The 24343-nt window shown below is 44.5% G+C and overlaps 1 protein-coding gene across 1 annotated transcript in view; it reads right to left on the bottom strand.

Annotated features, from left to right (window-relative positions):
- Positions 1–24343, bottom strand: part of LOC147690325 (phospholipid-transporting ATPase IK-like) — a 1699388-nt gene that overhangs the window by 1196192 nt on the left and 478853 nt on the right. Inside the window, exon 6 of the mRNA XM_086937963.1 lies at positions 6958–7030. Coding sequence (XP_086794089.1) covers positions 6958–7030 — 73 coding nt within the window. The remainder of the gene's footprint in view (positions 1–6957; positions 7031–24343) is intronic.

Here is a 24343-nt window from a genome sequence, read left to right on the forward strand (position 1 = left end):
TAGGGTGCGTGGCTCCTGTATGTAACGCGCCTTCAGGGGCTGGCACAGTGGGACCTAATCGGAATCGCAACACCGGAGATGTATGGAAGCACGACCACACACAATCCTTTTGCAAACCTTAAGGTGGAATTCTCACTACATAACTCCCAGTTGTTCCAATGCCTTCAGCTGGGATACGATTTAACTTTTCAAGGAGACAGACTGAGGGTGATTCAAGACCGCAGCTCACTAGAAGACAAATTAGTAATAAACAGGCGAGGAAAGAAGGGTATCTCGCGAGTCCACTAAGTCTTGACTTCTCATGCTCCCGACATATGCTCATACACCTCATTAGTAAATGGGAAAATCAGATGTGTTAAGTAAATCAGATGTCTTTAAGTTGGATGATTATGACAGGATGGAGGCCATGCTGGACCCGCAGTGGATCATGGTGTTACCTCGTCTACGCCTCATCCATCCTAAATACCTGCTACTATTATTCACTGAAGATCCACTGGGCACATGGGAAAGACACAAACCCCTCCCTGTATCAGATGTAAGTTGGCGGACAGCTGTTTCTTCCATTTGACCTAGACATGTCCAGTTGTGGTGAGATACTGGGGTGCTGCTATAAGTTTCACACTTGGAAAGGTGAGTGGCTGCACTCTTCGATCATAGGGTCACATTCTCAGAATGAGGCTGCCTCTGTTCAAAACACGTATTTTTGCTTTTACTTTGAAACAATAGTTTTAGCTGCTGCAAATTTGACACTACTTTAATGTTATGATGAGTATCAAAACATTAGCAAATAGCGGTTTTCCATACACAATGTAATATCAAATCATGGTAATCATGCGAAACAAACATTAACTCGTCATTTTTAGTTCATGTTTGTCGCACAAAACGGGGTATACGTCGTTACCATTTCATAGTTCATGTCTGCTGAGGGGGCCCTTCAAGACAGTACGAGAAGGGAGAATAGGTCAGATAGTACAATATAGAAACTTTCCGTGCATTTCCAATTTTGTCTACACTATGCAACTTCTTAGTATAAAGATTTAGACACATGTAGATAAATATTACATTCACCAACAAGTTCGTACAAAAAAATCTGTTGGTAAAAAATCCAATTATAGGCACGTTAAATTAAGACTATAAATTGGAAAACCGGTTAAAAAATAAACTAATAATGAATGCAGAATATTTTTTAGTACCTTCCACAGCCTCGCAGATAAAAAAAAAATCGCGGAAAGATAACATCCTCTCGTTTACTCTGAAAAATTTGAATGGGGGTTATTTTCTCTTCCATGCAAGCTGGAATGATGTTCAGAGTAAGACAGTAAACATATAATTAAACCATTAACCAGACCCTGTGTGTAAACCTTCTGTAAAAATTCAATTAAATAGTGTAGAAGGAATGTAACCATACAAGGAACATCCATCTGTTTGTTTTTGTGTTTTTTAAGGCTAGCAAGGATCTGTATATATTCATTTAAGTATAAAAATAAAAAATTATATTCTCTCAAGTAATTATAAACAGAAGTAAACCAAACGGTTTTATTTTACTTGTTTCGTCGTGCTATCCGCCTCCTCAGGCACATTATCTGTACCACCTTTCTTAAAAGGAGGCGCCTCTTTCTCTGTTGAAGACTTGACAGTATTTTACAGTGGCCCCAACAATGGGGCAGTACAAAAGCTCAAAGCAAACCGAAACCACATCAGAACCCCTTGGGACTTTAAACTCATCAATCAGTGAACATTCATCATTCCCCGGCCTGCAGGCTCACTTTCAATGAGATGTGTATACAGTGGCGGCTGGTGACATTTGAACGTGGTGGGGCGGAAAATGATTTCCGCACTGTAGCTCGCGAACGCAGCGCGCATGCCCGAACACCCCTGAGAAAAAATGTGAAAATAGAGTGGTTCATCACAGCACCATCTGGTTCACCACTGCCACCCTCTGGTTCATCACAGCACCCTCTGGTTCATCACAGCACCCTCTGGTTCATCACATCACCCTCTGGTTCACCACTCCTACCCTCTGGTTCACCACTGCCACCCTCTGGTTCCCCACTGCCACCCTCTGGTTCATCACTGCCACTTTCTGGTTCATCACAGCACCCTCTGGTTCACCACTGCCACCCTTTGGTTCATCACTGCCACCCTCTGGTTCATCACAGCACCCTCTGGTTCACCACTGCAACCTTCTGGTTCGTCACTGCCACTGTCTGGTTCATCACAGCACCCTCTGGTTCATCACTGCCACCCTCTGGTTCATCACTGCCACCCTCTGGTTCCTCACAGCACCCTCTGGTTCACCACAGTTACCCTCTGGTTCATCACTGCCACTCTCTGGTTCATCACAGCACCCTCTGGATCACCACTGCCACCCTCTGATTCATCACTGCCACCCTCTGGTTCATCACTGTCACCCTCTGGTTCATCACTGCCACCCTCTGGTTCATCACTGCCACCCTCTGGTTCATCACAGCACCCTCTGGTTCACCACTGCTTCACCACTGCCACCCTCTGGTTCATCACTGTCACCCTCTGGTTCACCATTGCCACCCTCTGGTTCATCACTGCCACCCTCTCATTCATCACAGCACCCTCTGGTTCATCACAGCACCCTCTGGTTCATCACAGCACCCTCTGGTTCACCACTGCCACCCTCTGGTTCATCACTGCCACTCTCTGGTTCATCACAGCACCCTCTGGTTCACCACTGCCACCCTCTGGTTCATCACTGCCACTCGCTGGTTCATCACAGCACCCTCTGGTTCACCACTGCCACCCTCTGGTTCATCACAGCACCCTCTAGTTCATCACTGCCACCCTCTGGTTCATTACTGCCACCCTCTGGTTCATCACTGTCACCCTCTGGTTCACCACTGCCACCCTCTGGTTCATCACTGTCACCCTCTGTTTCACCATTGCCACCCTCTAGTTCATCACTGCCACTCTCTGGTTCATCACAGCACCCTCTGGTTCATCACTGCCACCCTCTGGTTCATTACTGCCACCCTCTGGTTCATCACTGCCACTCTCTGGTTCATCACAGCACCCTCTGGTTCGCCACTGCCACCCTCTGCTTCACTACTGCAACCCTCAGGTTCACCCACTGCCACCCTCTGGTTCACCACTGCCACCCTCTTGTTCACTACTACAATTAACATTGCCTAAAAATACGGCGAGTTTGCAACATGGACCACAACTACATTTGAACCCAGAGAAGTTCAAGACACAGGTGCCTTTGTGAGCAGAAGACAGGTTTCAACAGCTCCACTTGGAATACCAGGTACATGTTATCAAACAATATCCCATTCCTTTCAAGCCTCGATGTAAATGCAGATTTATGGAGTGTGAGATACGGTGCAAATGACACATTCCTGATTGGGAGCCTCTGAAGGACAGTGGGCTACTCCCCATACCAACCCTTCAAAAGGCTTCATGCATCTGCAACACCAGCTGCAAGTTCATTGGATGCATTGTATTAATGTATAGAAAAAGCGAGACCGATCGATCGCTTTTAAGGATAAGCCCGTACTGTTTTCCGGCATCCCTGCTGATTTCAAGTAAGAAAAGTATACAGGACAGCAAGTTCCCAACAAAAGCTCGAACAGCTTTTCTTTAACCGACTGACCACCATTTTTCACTCCATAGATATTGTAGAGCCCCTATCAATTACCAACCAAGCCCTGCCAAGTGAGGAAGATTCTTACATTTAAGTGGATTTTCACACCATATTTCCAGGTTTTTCGACAAAATGGCATGAATATTAGCACAACATATTCTTTTCCATCTTGGGTATTGCGGGCACCACATTGATCTGCTTCACGAATTGGGTACACATATACAAGTCACCCCGATTTAAGTGTTGCCTCATTAGAGATGTCGTCTTTGCATTCCACACGCCTGAGTACTTATAGCTTGTGGCTTGTTGTTCGGTTTTTGTCTTTTCACAAGTTCAAGTTCAAGTTCAAGAATTTATATAGCGCGCTACTCACCCAGAGGGTCTCAAGGCGCTTGAGGGAGGGAGGGTGCATTACTTATCGAAAAGCCAGGTTTTTAGCTGCTTTCTGAAGGAGGGGTGGTTCTGTGTAAGGCGGAGGTGAGTGGGGAGAGAATTCCATGTTTTGGCCGCTAGGTAGGAGAAGGATCTTCCTCCCATGGTGGATCTGTGGATGCGTGGAATTGCGGTGAGGGCTTGATTGGATGATCATAGTTGGCGGGTGGGTGTGTAGAAGGACAGTCTTGTGTTGAGGCATTCTGGTCCTAGGTCGTAGAGGGCCTTGTGTGCGTGGGTGAGGAGACGGAACGTTATTCTTTTGTTGACGGGGAGCCAGTGGAGGTCTTTCAGGTGACTGGAAATGTGAGCTTGACGAGGGATGTCCAGTATGAGTCTGGCTGAGGCGTTTTGGATGCGTTGGAGTTTTTTCTGTACTTTGGCAGTGGTTCCGGCGTAAAGGGTATTTACATAATCCAGTCGGCTAGTGACCAGTACGTGGGTGACTGTCTTTCTTGTTTAGGCAGGGATCCAACGGAAGATTTTTTTGAGCATGCGTAGGATGTTGAAGCATGAAGATGAGACGGCGTTGACTTGTCTGGTCATCGAGAGGGAGGAGTCCAGGATGAAGCCCAGGTTACGTGCGTGATCAGTAGGTATGGGTGCTGTACCCAGGGCCGGTGGCCACCATGAGTCATCCCAGGATGAGGGGGATGATCCTAAGATGAGGACTTCAGTTTTGTCTGAGTTTAGTTTTAAACGGCTGTTCTTCATCAATTCGGCTACTTCTTTCATTCCATCGTGTAGATGGGTCTTGGCGGTGTTTGGGTCTTTGGTGAGGGAGAGGATCAACTGGGTGTCGTCTGCGTAGGAGATGATGTTGAGGTTGTGTTGTCGCACGATGGAAGCGAGTGGACTAACGTCTGGTGGATCAGGTCCAATAATGGGAAAAGGTAAGATGCGGATGTGTGCAGGGAGAAGCAGTGTCATGAGAAATGAATTTAAGGTAGAAAACACATTTTGCTTCTGTTTGTTTTGCAGATTTCTGGTCCTGAAGAGAACTCTTATATTTATGAGAGTTTGAAACGCGTAGACCAGTTTCAGCCATAAGAATGTTACAACTGAGCTTTAATTAAGCACAAAAAAAGAAAACTTTTGTTATGTATTATTTTTCTGTGGCTTCTTTCTAAAAATTCAAAAATTTCAACTTTATTTGTATTTAAATAGCAAAAGACAATTTGGAATGGAGTGCATGATTGTGAGAGTTGTGTGAAAACACTAATGTTGAGTTTGAATGTGGAGTGATAGAGATTGAGAGCTTGAATGTCTACTTGGAGAGTTGTATATGTGTATATATATATATGTATGTTTTATATGATATTTGTGTTGCAATTGATAAAATGTAAATGCATTGAAAAAATTAAAAAGTGATTAACTCAGACAGAATTAGTAGTCTTATACTCATTTTGGTTTTGGCATTCCACATGGTTGTTTTGATTGGATTATGAATATAAAAAACAGTATTGGCGCTTTGTTTGTTTAAATAGAGATCAGTGGCCTAGCCTTACTGTTGGGGGCCCGAACCCAGTTGTGTTACTAGGATGCAAATGAGGAAATGGCTGTTATGGGGTAGGAATAACAAGCCTAAAACCAATCGGAAGGCAGCATTTAGGACCTAAGCCAATGAAAAAGATGGGGGCAGATTGGGCGGAGCTTCCACGAAGCTTCCACACTAAACTGAATATTGCCTGCGCTGCAACGCTAGTCTCGACCTAAAAACAGAATATGCTCTCCACTGCTAAGAGCTGGCAATTTTTCTGTTCCCACCCACTCTGAGCAACTCTGGGCTAATTCTCTGCTATAAGTGGGATAGTCCCTTGGAATGTCCTTCACGTCTGACCTGAGAGGTATGCTCATCAAGTGCCTGTACCGTCAGTATCCTATTCTGATGCCAATCGCCGGGTAGTTACTTGGAATAAGATTTAGTAATTGTCTTTGCTCTTCATTAGCATGAAAGGGATACCGAAGCACTAAAACACATCAATGTGTTTGGGGTTTTATCCTGTGGATTATGATTTGCAAACAGGGTTCTTTCATTTGATTTGCACCACAACATCATTACAGTCTTTCTGTGGATCGGTCTTCTGGTATTTTTGCGTTGTGTCTCACTAATTTGTGAGGCCTCAGTACACGATTTAAGCCTGAGTTAAATAGAAAAAAACAAGAATATTGTAGTCCCTGACACCAAAGGGAACTACTTTGTCTCTGGACATGCTAATTGTGAAAGGACAGAATGCCATCACTCACAATGAACTTAGCCAAAGGCTGTAGTGGGCTGACCCTTTTGCCCCATGCTGTATGCTGCAGTGGGCAGAAGAAAACTATGAATGAAGCAATAACGCAACAATAGACGGAAGGCTGAAAGCTCCATTAAGTATATTATACATATAATTTTAGTAAAATTAAAAGGTGTTGGCTATAGCCAGAAATAATAAGCTGGTTGTAGTTTTAATGGCGCACATGGCTCCTGCTTTGGAAAGTTCAGCTCTAAATAATGCTTATATTTTGTTACGTCCCAGGTCGTTCACGTTACTATATTTCTTAACTGGTGAAAACAAACAGAAACTATCTTGCTTTGGTTAACCCCTTCCATGCTCATTACGAGCTCTGCTCGTCATGCAGTACAGTGCTCCTGTGCTCATGACGAGCTGAGCTCGTCATGAACAATGGGAAAAACAGGCATGCAGCACCTTGGGAAAATACCTTTAGCATTGAAGGTGTTAACGCATTACAAGTCAGACAGACCACTACGGAAAGTCACAGATACTTGAGAACATGAATCTATACCTGCACCATCGTGTCAAGTTAGGATTAGTGAATGGACTCTCACTGCTTCTTCACAAGATCAGCTTTATGGCTAAACACTTCACCTGAAAGGTGAAAAATAAAAAAGGCCCAAATCTGAAACTTACCGGCACAAGATCATCTTTCTTCAGGCGCACGATGTCTCCAACTTTGATGTGCTTCCATTTTTGTCTGCAAAAGCTTTAATGGAAAAAGATAACGTCGTTAGCTGAGCAGGAGCTAACTGTGACACATGGATGTGCTATGCAGTGGATTCGATTGTGTCAGGCTACCTTGTTGCCAGCACCAACAATCGTCTGTGTGCAAATTCAGAATTATGTTTGTACATCAACATTCTAAAAAATGAGATGCAGTGTGTGTGTGGGGGGGTACCTCATTAAATAAGACCACAGGGTTATTTGAACAATGCAGGCTTGTGGAAAGGCCAGGACTGGAGAATTATTTGTTTCTTAAATGATGTTATCTACAAGGGAAGGATATTTGTCACATCAATCTCTGATATTCTGTTGTGCTGCTAAGTCTATTTGTGTAATGATGCTTGACTGGAATACTGTGTGGATTTTGTTTGTGCATGTCAGCTGGGTCTAGAGGATGAGCAGAAAAACCCTTATTCATGTTGCGGCTCACTTTCTACATCATAATACTGTTTCCGAGTGTAAATAAAATCTGTCATGATACATAATCTGAAAGAGACGATTAGTTATAGATTCCTTACCTTAGAATCACCCCTAGGTGTAAGACTGGATCAGGAAAAAAAAATCTTAGCAGTACCCCTGCGCGTCGATAGGTGGCGTCGTTGACTCTGCATCTGTTGTTGGCGTCCTGGTCGCCAGGATGACGTTGCAGTGTCTACTTAAATGCTGACCCATTGCGCAGATGTCAGCACAGATCCGGAGAGAGCTTTCCCCTTAGTCACTTTTTGACTAACCTTTTTTCAACTTTTGTCGACATCTTTTTGAGTCTTTGACTCCTGGTGCAGCAGCCTCGTCGGAGCCCCTGCTGTCTTTTAAGGAGGCCCTCCTGACGTCCTTCTAGGCACTTGGTCCAAGCCCAGCACGGGGGCTCCTGTGGATAGGATGATTGCCCGTTGCCACAACCTGGCCCCGGGTGAACCACTTTTCCTCTCCCAACACCCTACCCCTGAGAGTTTGGTGATCCAAGCCTCATCCTCAAAAGGCACATTCCCTACTGCTCCCTCAGATAGTGAATCCAAGAAGCTGGTTCATCTTGGAAAGATGTTTTCTTCCACCAGCTTAGGGCTGCGGTCAGTGAACACTGCATGTCTCTTGGGCCATTATACACACATGGTGTGGGATATGGTGAGCAAGTGCTACCATAATGCCTGGAGGAGACCCGCACCGTGCTCACCCGTGCTGTTGCTGAGGTTCGAGACGCAGCTAAGTTGTGGGTTTTCACATCGGTAGCCCTGATGCGCTACACCTGGCTGAAATGTCTGGCTTCTCTAGGGATGTCCAATCCACACTTTTGGACATGCCCTTTGATGGCTGTCGCGTGTTTGGCTAGAACGCTTCAAGAACTCTAGGGCTAGAACCAGATCCTTGGGCCTCGCAGCAATTTCTCACCCCATGCAGTCTGCCTTTCACCTCTTTCGTGGCTATGGAAGGGGTGCCCCACCACGTTCCACCCAAAGCCACAGGGCTTGCAAGCTACTAAACCTATGCATGGCCAAGGATGTGGGACCCAGCGTCACGGGTCTGGGGGCCAGCGTGTGGGCCAGTCCACCGATACCTTCCCTGCAACAGCCTCCAAACCTTCCCAGTCCGACCTTTCAGGGCGACCAGTTGCCAGTGGGCGGCGGATCCGCCATCACCTCCTCCACTGGCACAACATCACAGGTCAGGTGGGTTTTGCAGATAGTCCAAAGGGGCCACTCCCTCCCCTTGGAGACTACCCCTCCCTCCATGCCAACAACACTCCATCACATGTCGGAGGATTACTTGGCCCTTCTCCGCCACAAAGTTACGGCTCTCTTGGCCAAGAGAGCTATCGATCGAGTCCCTGTGCCAAAAGTAGGTCGTGGTTGCTACTCCCACCACTTCCTGGTACCCAAGAAGGACAAAGGCCTGTGCCCTATCTTAGACCTCAGGGACGTCAACAGCTTCCTCTGGAAGGAGAAGTTCAAAATGTTAACCTTGGCCCAGGTCTTGTCTGCCCTCGATCCTGGAGACTGGATGGTAGCATTGGACCTGCAGGACACCTATTTTCACATCCCTGTCTTGGTTGCCCACGGTGTTACCTACAGTTCATGGTAGGCCACAAGCATTTTCAGTTTGTCATGCTCTCCTATGGCCTTACCAGCGATCCTTAAATGTTCACCGAAGTGATGGCGGTGGTTGCAGCTCATCTGCGCAGATCAGGGGTTCCAGTGTTCCCCTATCTCAACGACTGGCGGTTGAAGGTGGACTTGTCCCAGGCTGTCGTCTTCCACCCCTAGACTACGGTGGACCTCCTAAATTCACTGGGGTTCACAGTCAATGTGCCGAAGTTGCACCTGATTCCCTCTCAGAAGCTCCTTTTCATCTGAGGCAGTTTCGGGCCTATCCTCCCGAGCAGCGAGTCCGGTATTTGGTCTATGATACCAATGTTTTAGCCTCTGGCCCGCATTGCAGTGAGAATGACCCTGAGGCTGCAGGGCCTCATGGCCTCATGCATTCTGCTGGTGGATCATGCCAGTTGGCATATGAGGGCTCTGCAGTGGGACCTGAAGTTCCAGTGGGCGCAACATCAGGGAAATCTGTCTGATGTCGTCCAGATCTCGGAGGGGACTCCAAGTCAGTTGCAGTGGTGGCTGATGAACCAGGATTGGGTCAACTGCAGGTCCCTCTACCTTCCCCAGCTGGAGTTCACAGTGGTGACGGATGCGTCACTCCTGGGATGGGTTGGGCACATGGGAGAGGCGGAAAACAGAGGCCTCTCGTCTCTTGCGGAGTCTGGGATCCACATCAACCTTCTGGAGCTCTGGACGATTCATCTTGCACTGAGGTGTTCCTTCCTTCTGTCAAAGGAAGAGTAGTGCAGGTGTTCAAAGACAATACCACCACCATGTGGTACTGCAACAAACAGGGTAGGTTGGGGTTGTGGACCCTATGTCAAGAGGCTCTTCAACTTTGGACATAGCTGGAACATCAGGGCTTATCCCTGGTGGTTCAACACCTGGTAGGTTCCCTGAACACCCGGGCAGACGAACTCAGCCAACGGTGCATGATGGATTACAAATGGTATCTTCACTCAGAGGTGGTGCAAGGTCTCTTTCAGCAGTGAGGAGCACCTTGGTTAGATCTAATCACCACCAAAGAGAACGCGCAATGTCAGCTGTTCTGCGCATTGGAGCTTCCAATGTGGCACTTGTTCGGCAACGCCTTTCATCACAAGTGGAGTTGAAGCTTTCCGTTCCCCTTTCCGCCTGTACCACTTCTACCCAGAGTGCTGAAGAAGATCAAGCACAACCGGGCCCAAGTCATTCTTGTGGCTACGAACTGGGCACGAAGAGTCTGGTACCCTAAGCTCTTGAGCATGGCCATCGATCCTCTGATCTGACTGCGGGAGGATCTTCTGTCACAGCAGCAGGGGAAGGTCCTCCACCCGAAACTGTCCAGCCTCCACCTCCTTTCCTGGAGATTGAGCGGCGACAGTTGACAGCTTTCGACCTTCCTCTCGAAGTCTGTAATGTCATCTTGGCAGCCAGGAGTCCCTCCACTAAAGCGGTATAGGCCTGTATATGGAAAAAAGTTGTGGCATGTTGCATAGCAAAGGCTGTGGATCCGTTTTCTGCCCCTCTTTCATAGGTTCTCCTCTTCATTCTTTCTTTGGCCCAGCAGGGCTCGGCTCCGGGCACTCTTAAAGGCTATCTTTCGGCCATTTTGGCCTTTCTTCGCCTTCCTGATCAGCCTTGTCTTTTGAAGTCCCTTATTGTTTACAGATTCTTGAAGGGCATTACTCATCTCTTTCCTCCTTCTCCTTTCGTAATGCCCCAGTGGGACTTGAATCTTGTCCTCACTTATCTTATATGTGCTCCCTTTTAGCCACCACATAATTGTCCTCTTCGTCTCCTTACTTTGTAGACTGCTTTCTTGCTGCCACATCCTCTGCTCGCAGGGTAAGTGAGCTTCAGACTTCATCTTCCAAACCTTCCTTTCTTGTTGTCCATCCGGACAAAGTGTTTCTTCGTACTAGACTCTCTTTTCTGCCCAAAGTGTTTACCTCTTTACACATACGTCAGGTCATCATATTGCACACCATCTTCCCGCCTCCGCACCCTTCCAAAGAGGAGAGACTCCACCATCTGGACCCAAAACTTGCACTGTCCTTCTACCTTGACAGTACTAAAAACTTCTGGGTGGACAATCAACTCTTCCTGGGTTATGTGGGCGCCAAGAAACGTTGGGCATTGCACAAATGTGATAAAAAAACTGTTAAAGAGGGTCAAAGGGAATATTATTGCTGACCTGACATCTCACTTCCCTCCTAATGTCATACCAAAATACAAAACAGAGATGCCGCGGTCCACTAAGAGTGTTGCTGTACTAATCGCTAAGAACCAACTAGGATAATACAGAAAAATAATGAGTTACATCTGGCTGAGAAATTCCCATCAGCCCACCCTTCTGGCGGAATCTCATCATGTGGGAGTTGTTAAACAATCCAAAAAACAGCCCAAACCATCAGTTGATAGTGCGGAGATGGATGTCAAAAAGAGACTCTAGCCAGAGTTACTCAAAGAAGGTGATGCTAATGAAGTACAGTGCTAAAGTGAAAGTGATACTTAAAATTGGCTACTTGGACAAAAAATATGTTTATTAAGGATCGTCCCAGTGTCAAAATTAAAACCACGCCAGGTAGTCTGAATCTATAACTACACGGTAGCGCTGTGCAGGACGGTCAACATGTTTCAGCCTCGATGGAAACTATCCGGCTTTCTTCAGGACCCTAGTAATAGAATGCTACTGCAACAATCAGTGAAGTGATAGTAGTGTGTGAAAAAGATATAAGTGATAAATGATATACTTTCCAATACTTATATCGACCAGGAACTTGGAGCCCCAATGAACTCTGGAAGAAGAAGATTGTCTTTTCCTGTTTGAAAAGAATACATAGAAAACACATAAATTTACATGTATATATCCACATAGTTACAAAGAGACTGTACAGACAACACACCTGCATGAGTATAATATACCCAGCTTTGTAGTAGGCATAATGGCCAAGGAACAGAGAGGAAATACCTCTCAGTAGTATTCACCCAGCTTTTTGTGGGGGACAACCTCACCTCACCTGGCAACCGAGAATGTGAGGCCCCACTCTAGTGTATAAAAAATAATAAAGGACATAGTTAGGAAAACTTCCTCATATGCCCAAGTTGAACTAATTACATCGAAACCCTAACAATTTGTAATGGACGCTGTCTTGTCAACCTATGGCTTAACCTACCCAAGAGTCAGACACAAGATGTTATGAACTCTCATGTATTCCAAAAAAGTTTTTATTAAAAAGTTTCATGATATTGTATATTTAAAGTGAGCAGCTACTCTTTAGCTGCTCCTCTGTTCCCTAAACACTTAGTATTGCACCAAATGTAAGGAACAAAAATGAGAAAATGTTCATGAGAATAAATCCTTGGCCCAGAGGCAATTCAACCTTGCTAATCTTTGTTGGAAAATCGATATAGATTCGCAAAATGAAGGTTCGAATCAGCGAACATAAGAGTACCATTCGATGTCATAAACAATCCACCTGTCTAACCAACCACTTTCTGTCAATGAAACACCGAGCAGAGGATTTAAAGTGGGTGAATTTGGAACATCCATATATACCATCACACATCAGTGATATATCAAGGTTTCTCTTCATCAAGGAGCAGAAATTGATTTTTAGGCTCCAGAGTGATAGTAGAGGACTGAATGATGCCATTCCGTGGGTTTCACTGTAGCAGGGTATGTACCCACTTATCAGGATTAGGATTAACATGGCAAGAAGCAATCTATATATGAGGAGGCCGAGTAAAAGAACTTTCGAGATACCAAAGATGGTTTGAGCTTCCTCAATTTTTGAAAAGTCTATAAATATGACCATTATGCAACAATTCATTTCTTAAAAACACCTACAAATTCCTTTGTTTTGTTTATTTGGTCTAACTAACACAGCAACGAGACACCCTTGCGCCTCTAGACTTAAGTGTCTATATCGATTTTCCAACAAAGATTAGCAAGGTTGAATTGCCTCTGGGCCAAGGATTTATTCTCATGAACAAACTAGACAGGAGAGTAGTGTCTCTGTCGTGGGCATGTGCAGTAAATATTTGTAGTAAGAGAGTAGCATCCCCCATCTGAATATGCTCGATGATAATCTTCTTACATCAACTAGACATTAGGTGTGTGTTTTAGGAGCACAACTAGTCTGATGCGCCGTTTTCCAGCTAAAAAGCGTTTTATATCAGCAATGATCATCTATATCAATTAGCCTTGCAAAACGCTACACATGGCCCCTTTTTACATCTTGAGCGCTGTGTTTTATTCAAGGGCGCACCACGCCCAGCGCTACATGCTTTCTATCAATCAATCAATCAATCAATGAAATTTGTAAAGCGCGCTACATACCCGTAGGGTCTCAAGGCGCTGGGGGGGGGGGGGGGCCGCTACTGCTCGAACAGCCAGGTCTTCAGCTTCTTCCTGAAGGAGAGGTGGTCTTGGGTCAGGCGCAGGTCGGTCGGGAGGGAGTTCCAGGTCTTGGCAGCCAGGTAGGAGAAGGACCTTCCTCCTGTAGTCGCTCTTCGGATGCGGGGGACGGCGGCGAGGGCGTGGTTGGCTGATCGGAGGTGGCGTTTGGGAGCGTAGAAGTTGACTCGGCTGTTGAGGTAGCTCGGGCCTTGGTCGTGTAGGGCTTTGTGTGCGTGGGTGAGGAGGCGGAAGGTGATTCTTTTGCTGATGGGGAGCCAGTGAAGGTCTCTCAGATGTCCGGAGATGTGACTGGTTCGTGGGATGTCGAGGATGAGTCTGGCTGAGGCGTTCTGGATCCGCTGGAGTCTCTTCTGGAGCTTGGCGGTGGTACCGGCGTAGAGGGCGTTGCCGTAGTCCAGTCGGCTGGTGACGAGGGCCTGGGTGACGGTATTCCTGGTCTCGGTGGGGATCCACCAGAAGATCTTCCGTAGCATGCGTAGGATGTTGAAGCACGCTGAGGAGACGTTGTTGACTTGCCTGGTCATGGAGAGGGAGGAGTCCAGGATGAAGCCCAGGTTGCGTGCATGGTCTGTCGGTTTGGGTGCGGTGCCCAGGGCGGGAGGCCACCAGGAGTCGTCCCAGGCGGAGGGTGAGGGGCCCAGGATGAGGACCTCCGTCTTGTCCGAGATCAGTTTTCTATAGTTGCCGAGTTCATTACTGAGATATAACACACTCCATAGCCATTCATTTAGTATCCCGGGCGACATACATCAGCGCATGCGCCAGGGAACAGTGTTCCGACCTGAGAGCATGCGCACGCCAACCGGCGTCTTCCGCGCATACTCGCGGAATTAGTGAACGCTTTGTCTGGCTATACACAGGCGCAAAGAGGTACTAGAGCTTTCTCAGTGATCATAATTGGCGTCCTCGAGCGGGCAATTAACCAACCAGCTCCGCTATATAAACCTGAAGGTTTGTCCAGTCGGTACCTCCACTTCCTCTCGGATGTCAGAGAGAGGTACCGACGAACAGGTAAGGGTTTCCCCTCCTCCCCCCTCTTTTTGGAGCTAATACTGCTGGGTCTTGACATAATCGGTTTACTTGAATCTGTGTCGAATTGTGGACTCTAATATTTCTTAACTGTTTGGCCACCTCTCCCTGCCATTTTCTCATTTTGTTCCTTACACTTGGTGCAATACTAAGTGTTTAGGGAACAGAGGAGAAGCTAAAGAGTAGCTACTCACTTCAAATATACAATATCATGAAACTTTTTAATAAAAACGTTTTTGGAATAGATGAGAGTTCATAACATCTTGTGTCTGACTCTTGGGTAGGTTAAGCCATAGGTTGACAAGACAGCATCCATTACAAATTGTTAGGGTTTAGATGTAATTAGTTCAACTTGGGCATATGAGGAAGTTTTCCTAACTATGTCCTTTATTATTTTTTATACACTAGAGCGGGGCCTCACATTCCCGAGCAGTTGCCGGGTGAGGTGAGGCTGTCTCCCACAAAAAGCTGGGTGAGTACTACTGAGAGGTATTTCCTCTCTGTTCCTGGGCCATTATGCCTACTACAAAGCTGGGTATATTATACTCATGCAGGTGTGTTGTCTGTACAGTCTCTTTGTAACTATGTGGATATATACATGTACATTTGTGTGTTTTCTATGTATTCTTTTCAAACAGAAAAAGACAATCTTCTTCTTCCAGAGTTCATTGGGGCTCCAAGTTCCTGGTCGATATAAGTATTGGAAAGTATATCATTTATCACTTATATTTTTTTCACACACTACTATCACTTCACTGATTGTTGCAGTAGCATTCCATTACTAGGGTCCTGAAGAAAGCCGGATAGAGTTTCCATCCAGGCTGAAACATGTTGACTGTCCTGCACAGCGCCACAGTGTAGTTATAGATTCAGACTACCTGGCGTGGTTTTAATTCTGACACTTGGACGATCCTTAATAAACATATTTTTTGTCCAAGTAGCCAATTTTAAGCATCACTTTCACTTTAGCACTGCACTTCATTAGCATCACCTTCTTTGAGTAACTCTGGCTAGAGTCTCTTTTTGACATCCATATCCGCACTATCAACTGATGGTTTGGGCGTTTTTTTGGATTGTTTAACAACTCCCACATGATGAGATTTCGCCAGAAGGGTGGGCTGATGGAAATTTCTCAGCCAGATGTAACTCAATATTTGTCTGTATTATCCTAGTTGGTTCTTAGCGATTCGTACAGCAAAACTCTTAGTGGACCGCGGCATCTCTGTTTTGTATTTTGGTATGACATTGCACAAACGTACCATCTCTCAATGAGCTGTCCTATGCCTTAGAATCTGCTATACTATGGCTAAAAAGGAACCTCCAGTAGGACCGTGTGCCCACTCTACCAAGGCGACGGCAGCCACTACTGCTTTGGGACGTGGATTTCCACCTGTTGACATCTGCCAGGTAGCCACGTGGGCATTCGTGAACACATTTACTAAGCATTACTGCCTGGACAGCCAATTCCAGAGAGGCAGCTTTTTGGCCTTTCTGTTCTCCAGGACTTCCTGGTGGGAACTTAGTTTGCAGACCCTCCTCCGGGGTTGGTATTGCTGGGGTAACAATTCTACGGTAAGGAATCTATAACTAATAGTCTCTTTCAGATGAACAAGTTACTTAACTTCGGTAACAATGTATCTGTAAGAGACATATATTAGTTGTAGATCCCTTACTGCCCCACTCATCCTCCCCGTTATGTGAACTGACTTTTAGGGATAGGGATTCCCTTACAGGGTGTCTTGCATGGCTCTGCGCTATTGGCGTGGAAAGTCGTGTCAGAACTGACATCAGCATGCAGAGGCGGCGTCTGTAGACACTGCGATGCCATCCTGGCGACCACGATGCTGATGACGGACGCGGAGTCGACCGACGCCCCTATCGACGTGCAGGGGAACTGCTAAGAAAAAAATTCTCTGAATCCAGTCTGACGCCTGGGGATAATTCTAAGGTAAGGAATATATAACTAATATATGTGTCTTACAGATACATCGTTACCAAAGGTAAGTATCTTGTTCTTTTGGTTTGTCCCGCCTCAAAAAAACCCGAACGTGCTCTGGAACAATGGAAACAAGATCTTTAAAGGCTCCTTGTATATGCTCAAGGCTGACAAAGGAGCTCACCTACTGAAATGGAAGACTAAAACTTAAGATGCTGGGCAATCCACCAGTGTCTTTACACTCCTGAGAGCCGCAGGTCAAGTTCGGGGATGGAGGAAAGTGAATTGTAAAATGATGTGAGTCAGGATGAAAGGCCTACTGCAGTGAAGGGTGAGGTGTGACCCTGGTGAAAGACTGTGTCAATTGTGACAGAGAGCCTCCAGCTTTAAGCTTTTTTTGTCCTTAGCTGAATTGTGTTTAAAGTTAGGGTGTCCAAGCTGAGAGCTGCTGTAAGCAGTGCACATGGGCAGTGAAGAACTGCAGTGCGTGAATTAAATGTGGCTGACACAGATGATCACGTCAGAGTGCTGCAGAGATATGTTAAATGCATCACAAAAGTGTTGTAGATGACTGTTGTGCAAGGAGAGCTTTCAATAGAGAGACAAAATGACACAGAAGAGTGTTGCAGTGGACAGTGTTAATGAAATATAACACACCTAGTAGTTCTGAAAAGAGGAATAAGAACAGGCTTTATTTGAAAAAAGACTGTGTGCACCCGAGGCTGAATCAGTGTATTTTATTTATTTGTCAATAAGAATCACAGTCTTTTTTCAACTCTCACCAGCATCCAGAGGACTCTGACTTCTTTCAGTCATCACATTTTCTGACATGTCCAGTTTTTGGTCATGATTTGTTTTTCTTTATCACTGCAGCCACTTGTATGCCCAGGCTAAATGATTTTGGAGCTTTACAAGTCTATTGGTTAGACATCTCCTCTAATTTTCCCTCAATGTCCCCGGTTTTCTGTGCCAGCATGGTAAACCGTGTGTTTAACTTGTCAATGTTCCCATTATGTCAGGTGGTGGAATTCTCGTACCAGAGCAACTAATACTAGATCACTTTGTGGCATCAGTGTATGCTGTGAAAACAGTTCTGTCCCTTTTTATTTACTGCTGATCCCTTCAGGGTTAAAAAAAAAAAGCATAAATAGGTAAAGCCCCTTCTTTGCCCCTTATAAGCAGCCATACTAGTCTTCTGCTGTCCTTGTGTCACAGTATTGCAAGCGTTATGGTGTTGCAGTCAATCTCTCTCTCTCCCACTAGAGATTAGCTCATCCCCTTGCATTAGGTCAAGAATGGTAATGAATGCCTAGACTAAGAGTTAAAAGGCGATGAGGGAACAGAGAGAGAGAGAGAGAGAGAGAGAGAGAGAGAGAGAGAGAGAGAGAGAGAGAGAGAGAGAGACTCCTGCATGACTGGACAGCATCTCGACTCAGGCTTAATAAGGTTTAGTCTTAACTTAAGGGTGCTTGAACACAAATGCTAGCTCTACACACATGAAGAAAGAAATAGAAATACCAAAGATTGGGACTTAACTTGGTGCAAGTAGATGGTACGGTGTGACTAGCCTCAGGTGCACCACAAAATCAACACAGGAGCCAAAGATGAAGGCCACAGAAGCACCAGGAAGGAGGAAGACTGAATGTGAATTACAAACTTGACAAAGGGTCTGAGGGAGGATGATAAAGCACTACTGGAAAGGGTACAAGGGAACCAAGGGAACTGAACTGGGTAAAAACATCAAAGATGAAGGAATATTTCAAGCCGGGTGTAAACTAACGCGAGTAGTGAAGAGTCACAACAACTATTGTTGACAGTCAGAGGAATTCACTGAGTCAAGTCAAAATATTCTGTGTCACTATTGAGCTGGAAGTGTGGCTTCATGTGTTCGTTCTCTATGTGGCTAGGGTTGCTACCTTTACTTTGGGAAATGTAGTTTTATGTTTCAAATGGTGTGATTTGAGTTGTTCTTTGAGCCATAACTTCCATGTTTGCCTTCTCTTGTACCTCGCTGTTTCTTGCGACCAGAGAGTACCCTCCCTCTATAACCCAATGATTCCTTTCCCGATGGGCCTTCGGTATAAATGGGTACCTCTTATAGAATTCTATGATCAATCAAGGAATATGTACAAATGACAAAGTGTACCTATCCCACTATTTGTTATGCAAATATTTTTAATGTATCCTATTGTGGAATAATTTAGTGAGCTGTAACCACATTGGTTAGGATTATTTTTATTTTATGTGTTCTGAATAAACTGTGAAGTATATACTTCTATATATTTGTTTTTTTGCATTGCCTCCTTTATATAATGTAGGTGTATTTCTTTTAAATACGATCTTGTTAGGTCATGTATTTATGTGTGAGTGTATGCCTTAGTGTTAAACTGTCCAAAGGGAATTGCTTTTATTGACTTTGACTTACTGGTACCCTATCCGTTTGGCGTGTGGGTCCATCTCTCTTTTATTAGAGATATGTACAAATGAAGCTGGTTCCCACAAATTATCAGCCATTCATACTCCTGCCATGCCACCAGATACTGAAGTTGTCATCCGTACCACCTACAATCTGAAATACTCTCTACCACATATGTTGGTGTTTCCTTTACAGCTGGGGGAGTGGAAATAGTGTCTGAATAGGCTTTTGAAATGAGACACATGGAAAAACTGGGTAAATCCTCCAATGGCTTGGAAGAGCAATCTTTACTGCTGCTGTACCCACTAACTTAAGGATTGGAAAAGTACCAACAAACATAGGCACAACGTTTGAATGCATCTAGGAAATGATGATAGTTGATAACCACCCTTCTCCCCCACTTCTATAACTGGGAGAAGAAGTGCGATGTCTGTCAGATAAGTTCTTAGATCTGCTTTGGCTACACTGAAATGGTATAATGCATATCTGTGTACATTACTGATGTCTTTTAATACTGCCTGTACAGAGGGAACAGATGAAGTGGAAAACTCTGGAAGCCAAATATCCGGGTAATCATCTGTTGAACAAAGGGTATAATTATAGAATTCAGCTATTGGTTCCCATCAGGCTCATTTGTCTGCATGATTCCTTAGGAAACACCGAGTTTTTATTCCAAAGTCTGATTCAGCCTCTCTGACTGCCAGTCAGGCTGTGGATGGCAACTTGCAGACAAGTACTGTATTACTCCTATTGTAGTATTGTTGTAAAGCCTTCCAAAACTTTGCAATAAAGTGGGATACTCGATCAGTGACAATGACAGTAGGTAATTCATGAAACCTTACTACCTCTTTCGGAAAGTTAATGGCTAAGCAAGGGACGGTGGGTAATCCGTTAAGAGGAATTTAATGGGCACTTTTCATAAACTTGTCTACTATAACTAAAGTTACTGTGTTTTTCATCTGATGGAGGTAGATCTGTGATAAAATCCATATATATATATATATGGAACCAAGGTTGTTGAGGAGTGTGCGGTGTCTATAGCAATCTTGAGAGATTTCTTCTTGAGCTTTTGGCTTGAGCGCACACTATACAGTGTTTAACATGACAATCAATATCTTTTCAGAGGGATAAATGATTGTGACTTTTCCATATCAGGATGGCCCACTGTTGGCAATTCTGTTCAACTGGCATCTCTATAAGATCTGTTGCTGATGATCTTTTTCTGGAATAAAGACACTACTATTCTCCCATAGTAGTTCCTCTTCTTTCATCCTTTTACAAGGATTTTGAAAATGTCAGTGATATGTATCAATTTTCCAATAGCTTTTCAATAGCTGCTGTACAAATCTGTGCTGTGATTTGAGGAACTTTTTTTTAAATTGCCCGAATTGATAGAAGGCTGCTGATGGGTTCAAGTTCTTAATATTTCCTAGATAAGGTGTCAGTCTTCCCATGTCTAATGCCTGGTCTGTAGCTGACCTCAGAGTCAAACCTAGAAAAAAAACAAGGACCACCTGGTATGCTTGGGGTTTATTCATTTCACTGACTTAAATTATCGTACATTTTTGTGATCTATCCTGTTGGTAATTCTGTGCTGGGATCCTTTAAAATAATTCCTTCAGTGAGACAAAGTCTCCTTTATCTTCAATCGTTCTCTTTTATATATTATGTAGTTAGTTTGAGATGATGTTAAAGCTCCTGAATAGTAAGCCACATGATGAATTTCATTGACTGACAGATCTTCTGGGACAGGATAGCGCCAACAGCGAAGGATGACACTCCTGTCTCAATAATGAAGGGAAAGGTGCAATCTGGCTTTCTTAAAGTAGGTGTATTCATAAATGCCTTCAGAAAGGTTTCAAATGATCCTTCTAGTTCTGTTAGACAGTGAAAGGTATCCCCTTAATCCGTTAGCCCAGAAATGGGACATACAATCTCTGAAATTTCTTTAAAAAACTATTTACAGAATTTGGAAAATCCTCAGAACCTTTGGATATTCTTGACACTTTTCGATATATGCAACTCCTGTACAGCTTTTACTTTGTCCATGTCCATATGTATCCCTTCTTGTGAACTCCAGAGCGAAGGAACACCAGCTCTGGTACTTCAAATAAGCATTTTTTTAAATCTTGGCAAAGAGTGAATTCGTCCTTTAATAGCTTAGTACATCTTTGACATGTTTATGGTGGTCTTCCAAAGATCCAGGAACTAATAGCGTTTCATCAAAAGTGATAATGATCCCATGAACCCCAGAAGATATGTTTCGCAAAAGTTGCAAGGCTGCTCGTGCATTGCATAACCCAAAGGTCATCACAAAATATACAAAGTGTCGACACCTGGGAGCTTATTTATGAGAGGCTTGCGCCACCGGAGTGTCACTTATTTTCATGCTGCGGTGGCGCAAGCCTCTCAATCATATTTATGAGGCCACACAAAGCCACTCTGCATGGCTTTGCATGGCATCATAGATGTGGAGTGAGACGAAGCAGCGCAAGCTGCTGCGTTGCCTAACTCTGTGCCATAGGTTCCATTGGTGTTGCAGTGGGTTTTCCCATGCCCAACCTATGGATTTTGATGCTGCCCCAAATGTACTTCTTCACATAAAGTTGGGGCAGAGCCAAAACCTTACGCCTCCCCAGAGCAGTCATAATAAAGAGAAATATTTGTATTTCTCCTCATTTTTTCCTCTTTATAACATGGGAAGAGGAAAATGACTCTCAAGATTGTTTAAGTGCAGGAAGGTGTCCCTTCCTGCACAAAAACAATCCTGCATGCAATGCAGACACACTTGCACCATGGTGCAAGGGTGCCTACATTGGTGCTAAGTATCAAATTGTGCACCAGGCAGGGTGCAAGGACAGGAATGCACTGTATTTCATACAGTACATTCCTGTCTTTTCACATTTCCTGCCTTTTCACATTGGTGTAGACCAGCGCAGCAAGATGACTTGTGGCGCTGCCCTACATCAATTCCCCCATAAATGAGGCTCCTGTGTTAAACGCAGGCTTCTATTCATCCCCTTATTGAATGTGTACCAAGTTATATGCTCCTCAAAGATCAGTCTTTAAAAAGATCTTTGCTGACTTGATCCGATCTAAGACAACTGATATTAAAGGTAAGAGGTACCCATTTTGGTTTGTTACTGCATTGAGTTCTCTATAGTCTATGTAAGTTTGAAATTCCCCTCCCAGTTTAGGGATTTTTTGTTGTTGCAGTTTTATGTATAGCAAACTTGACCTGAGGGTATTGGAGCGCTTTACCTGAGCACCAGAATCAAAGGATGTTGAGCCGCTGGCAAGACTAAGACTTGGTTTCCCAGCGCCAAAGTCAAAGCTCTGGCCATTACGATATAAAACCGCGAAAGATGAACATATGAGGCCCCAGCTTTTGAAGTGGAATGCGGAATGAATTCCTTCCATAGATTTTCAATGATGTACTCTTGAAGATTCTTATCTTCTATGACTGCTATTGGAAATATTCTCCCAGGTGGAATCTTGGCTCCAAGAAAAAAACCTATGGGACTGTCATATGGACAATGAGGTGGCAATTGATCTGCTCCTTTTTGACTGAGAATGTCCTGGAAACCCTTCTACTCCTCTGGTATAGGTGTTTGACCCACTTTCTCCTGTACTACACAGCACCTCAGGAAAAGCACCTTTTCCAACCCACTTCAGGGAAAAGAAATGCTAACTACAACTTTGTGATAAGAAGGTATTGTTCTGTTTTTATTCATTCAAGAGAGGGATTGTCTCTTCTTAATTAAATTGTTTCTAACACAACATCTAAGGTAGGAGTCTCAATGAGGCCAAACTGAATGGTTTTGAACCGTACAGTATTAAAGGTCTTTCTTAAGGAGGGAGGTGCCCAAAATACTGCTCCTGAAATTAAAGGTTTTCCACCAATTCCTCCATTAGATCGAGAACTTCCTTGTGTTGTTTAGGTATGCTATGTCTTTCATGAAATCTTAGATCCATGAAGCTTCTAGAAGCTCCACAGTCAATGAGAGCTAAGGTAATAAGGGGTCCACTCTCAGTTAGAATCTGTAACAGGAGTTGAAAATGCTCTCTGCCACATTCTCATGTACTGGGGGCGCATTTCGGAACCAGACAATTAATCAACAGGCTCACCCTTCACAGGCGAGTCCTGCAGTTTCCCTCCAGGCTGGGACATTTTTTTTTTAAAATACCCTCGTTATTACAGGAAAAACATAAGCCTACTTTCCTTCTATATTATCACCCTTCTGTGGTTAGTGTCTTACGGAACGTTGAAAGATGCATTGCTTCTACCTTACAACCAGAGTTTTCATTGTGTGTCTACGTAGATGAGGGAAGCATCACCTTTGCAGAAATATTTAGTCTTTCTTGTGGCCTTTTCTTTGCTGGGAATCATTCTGTAGCATGAGATATTTAAGAGTGGTAGTGGTGGAGGGTTGTATCACAACTGAAGAAAGGGTCTCTTTAGTTCTTCCCAAAGGTCTTGAGAGAAAGTTGATGCTGCTGTCTCATCTGTCCAAGTGGCTTCCACCATGGGCTGCTGGAATTGGTAGATGTATGAAACTAGGACTTCCTTTCCTTGTCAATGGAAAGTAATGCTGCCTGTGAAGAGGCTCTAGCTTTTTCTTTTCCCAAAGATTGCAAAACATGCCTGCACAAATGTACCTAAATTCAATGGATTTAAAATGAAAGGAGTCACCTAAATTAACTTGTCTGTATTCAGAAATGCCAACATAAAGGTAATCTTAGCTTGATCATTTACAAATTGTTGAAGCAGGGTACAAACAACAAAGGAGAAGTAAGGAGTCTCAGCACTTGCTCTTGCTAGACAAAGGAGCTTGGTGTGAATCAAGCCTACATACGCTTTCTGTCACTATTGACCTGGAAGTGTGCTTGCATGTGCTGGTCCTCTAGTAACTCGGGCTGCCACTATGACTCTGGGAAAGGTAGTTTTAAGTCTCAAACTGTGTAACTGCCATTGTCCTGTGTTTCATATCTGCGTTGTTTGCCTTCTTGTGAGTCTCACAGTGTCTTGTGGCCTGATACTATGGCTCATACCACCAATCCAGGGGGTTTAGGGTGCTGTGGAATGTGTACTTTATATGTGGACATTTCACCTGGCTCTGTACTGGCTGCACCAATGTGTGTCCTCCTACTCAATTCCTGACTCCAAGATGGGTACCTCTATTTGTGGTGCTTCTTTTGTGTTGTTTGTCTCTGGCCTCACTGTTTCCGCCACCATTGCTGGACCAGACTGAAGACCTAGCATAGATGCCAGATAGTATCACTATGTCGTCATGTGTGGGGAGCAGCCAAATTCAGTCTTCACTCTTTGTGCCAGAAGAAATGATCTGAAGCTGCAGGTAGCACACTTGCTAGGTAGTGCTCTCGCACTCTCTACATTTTATCCTCTAATCAACTTT

This window comes from Lissotriton vulgaris, chromosome 9 (genome assembly GCF_964263255.1).
Source record: "Lissotriton vulgaris chromosome 9, aLisVul1.2, whole genome shotgun sequence".
NCBI lineage: Eukaryota > Metazoa > Chordata > Amphibia > Caudata > Salamandridae > Lissotriton > Lissotriton vulgaris.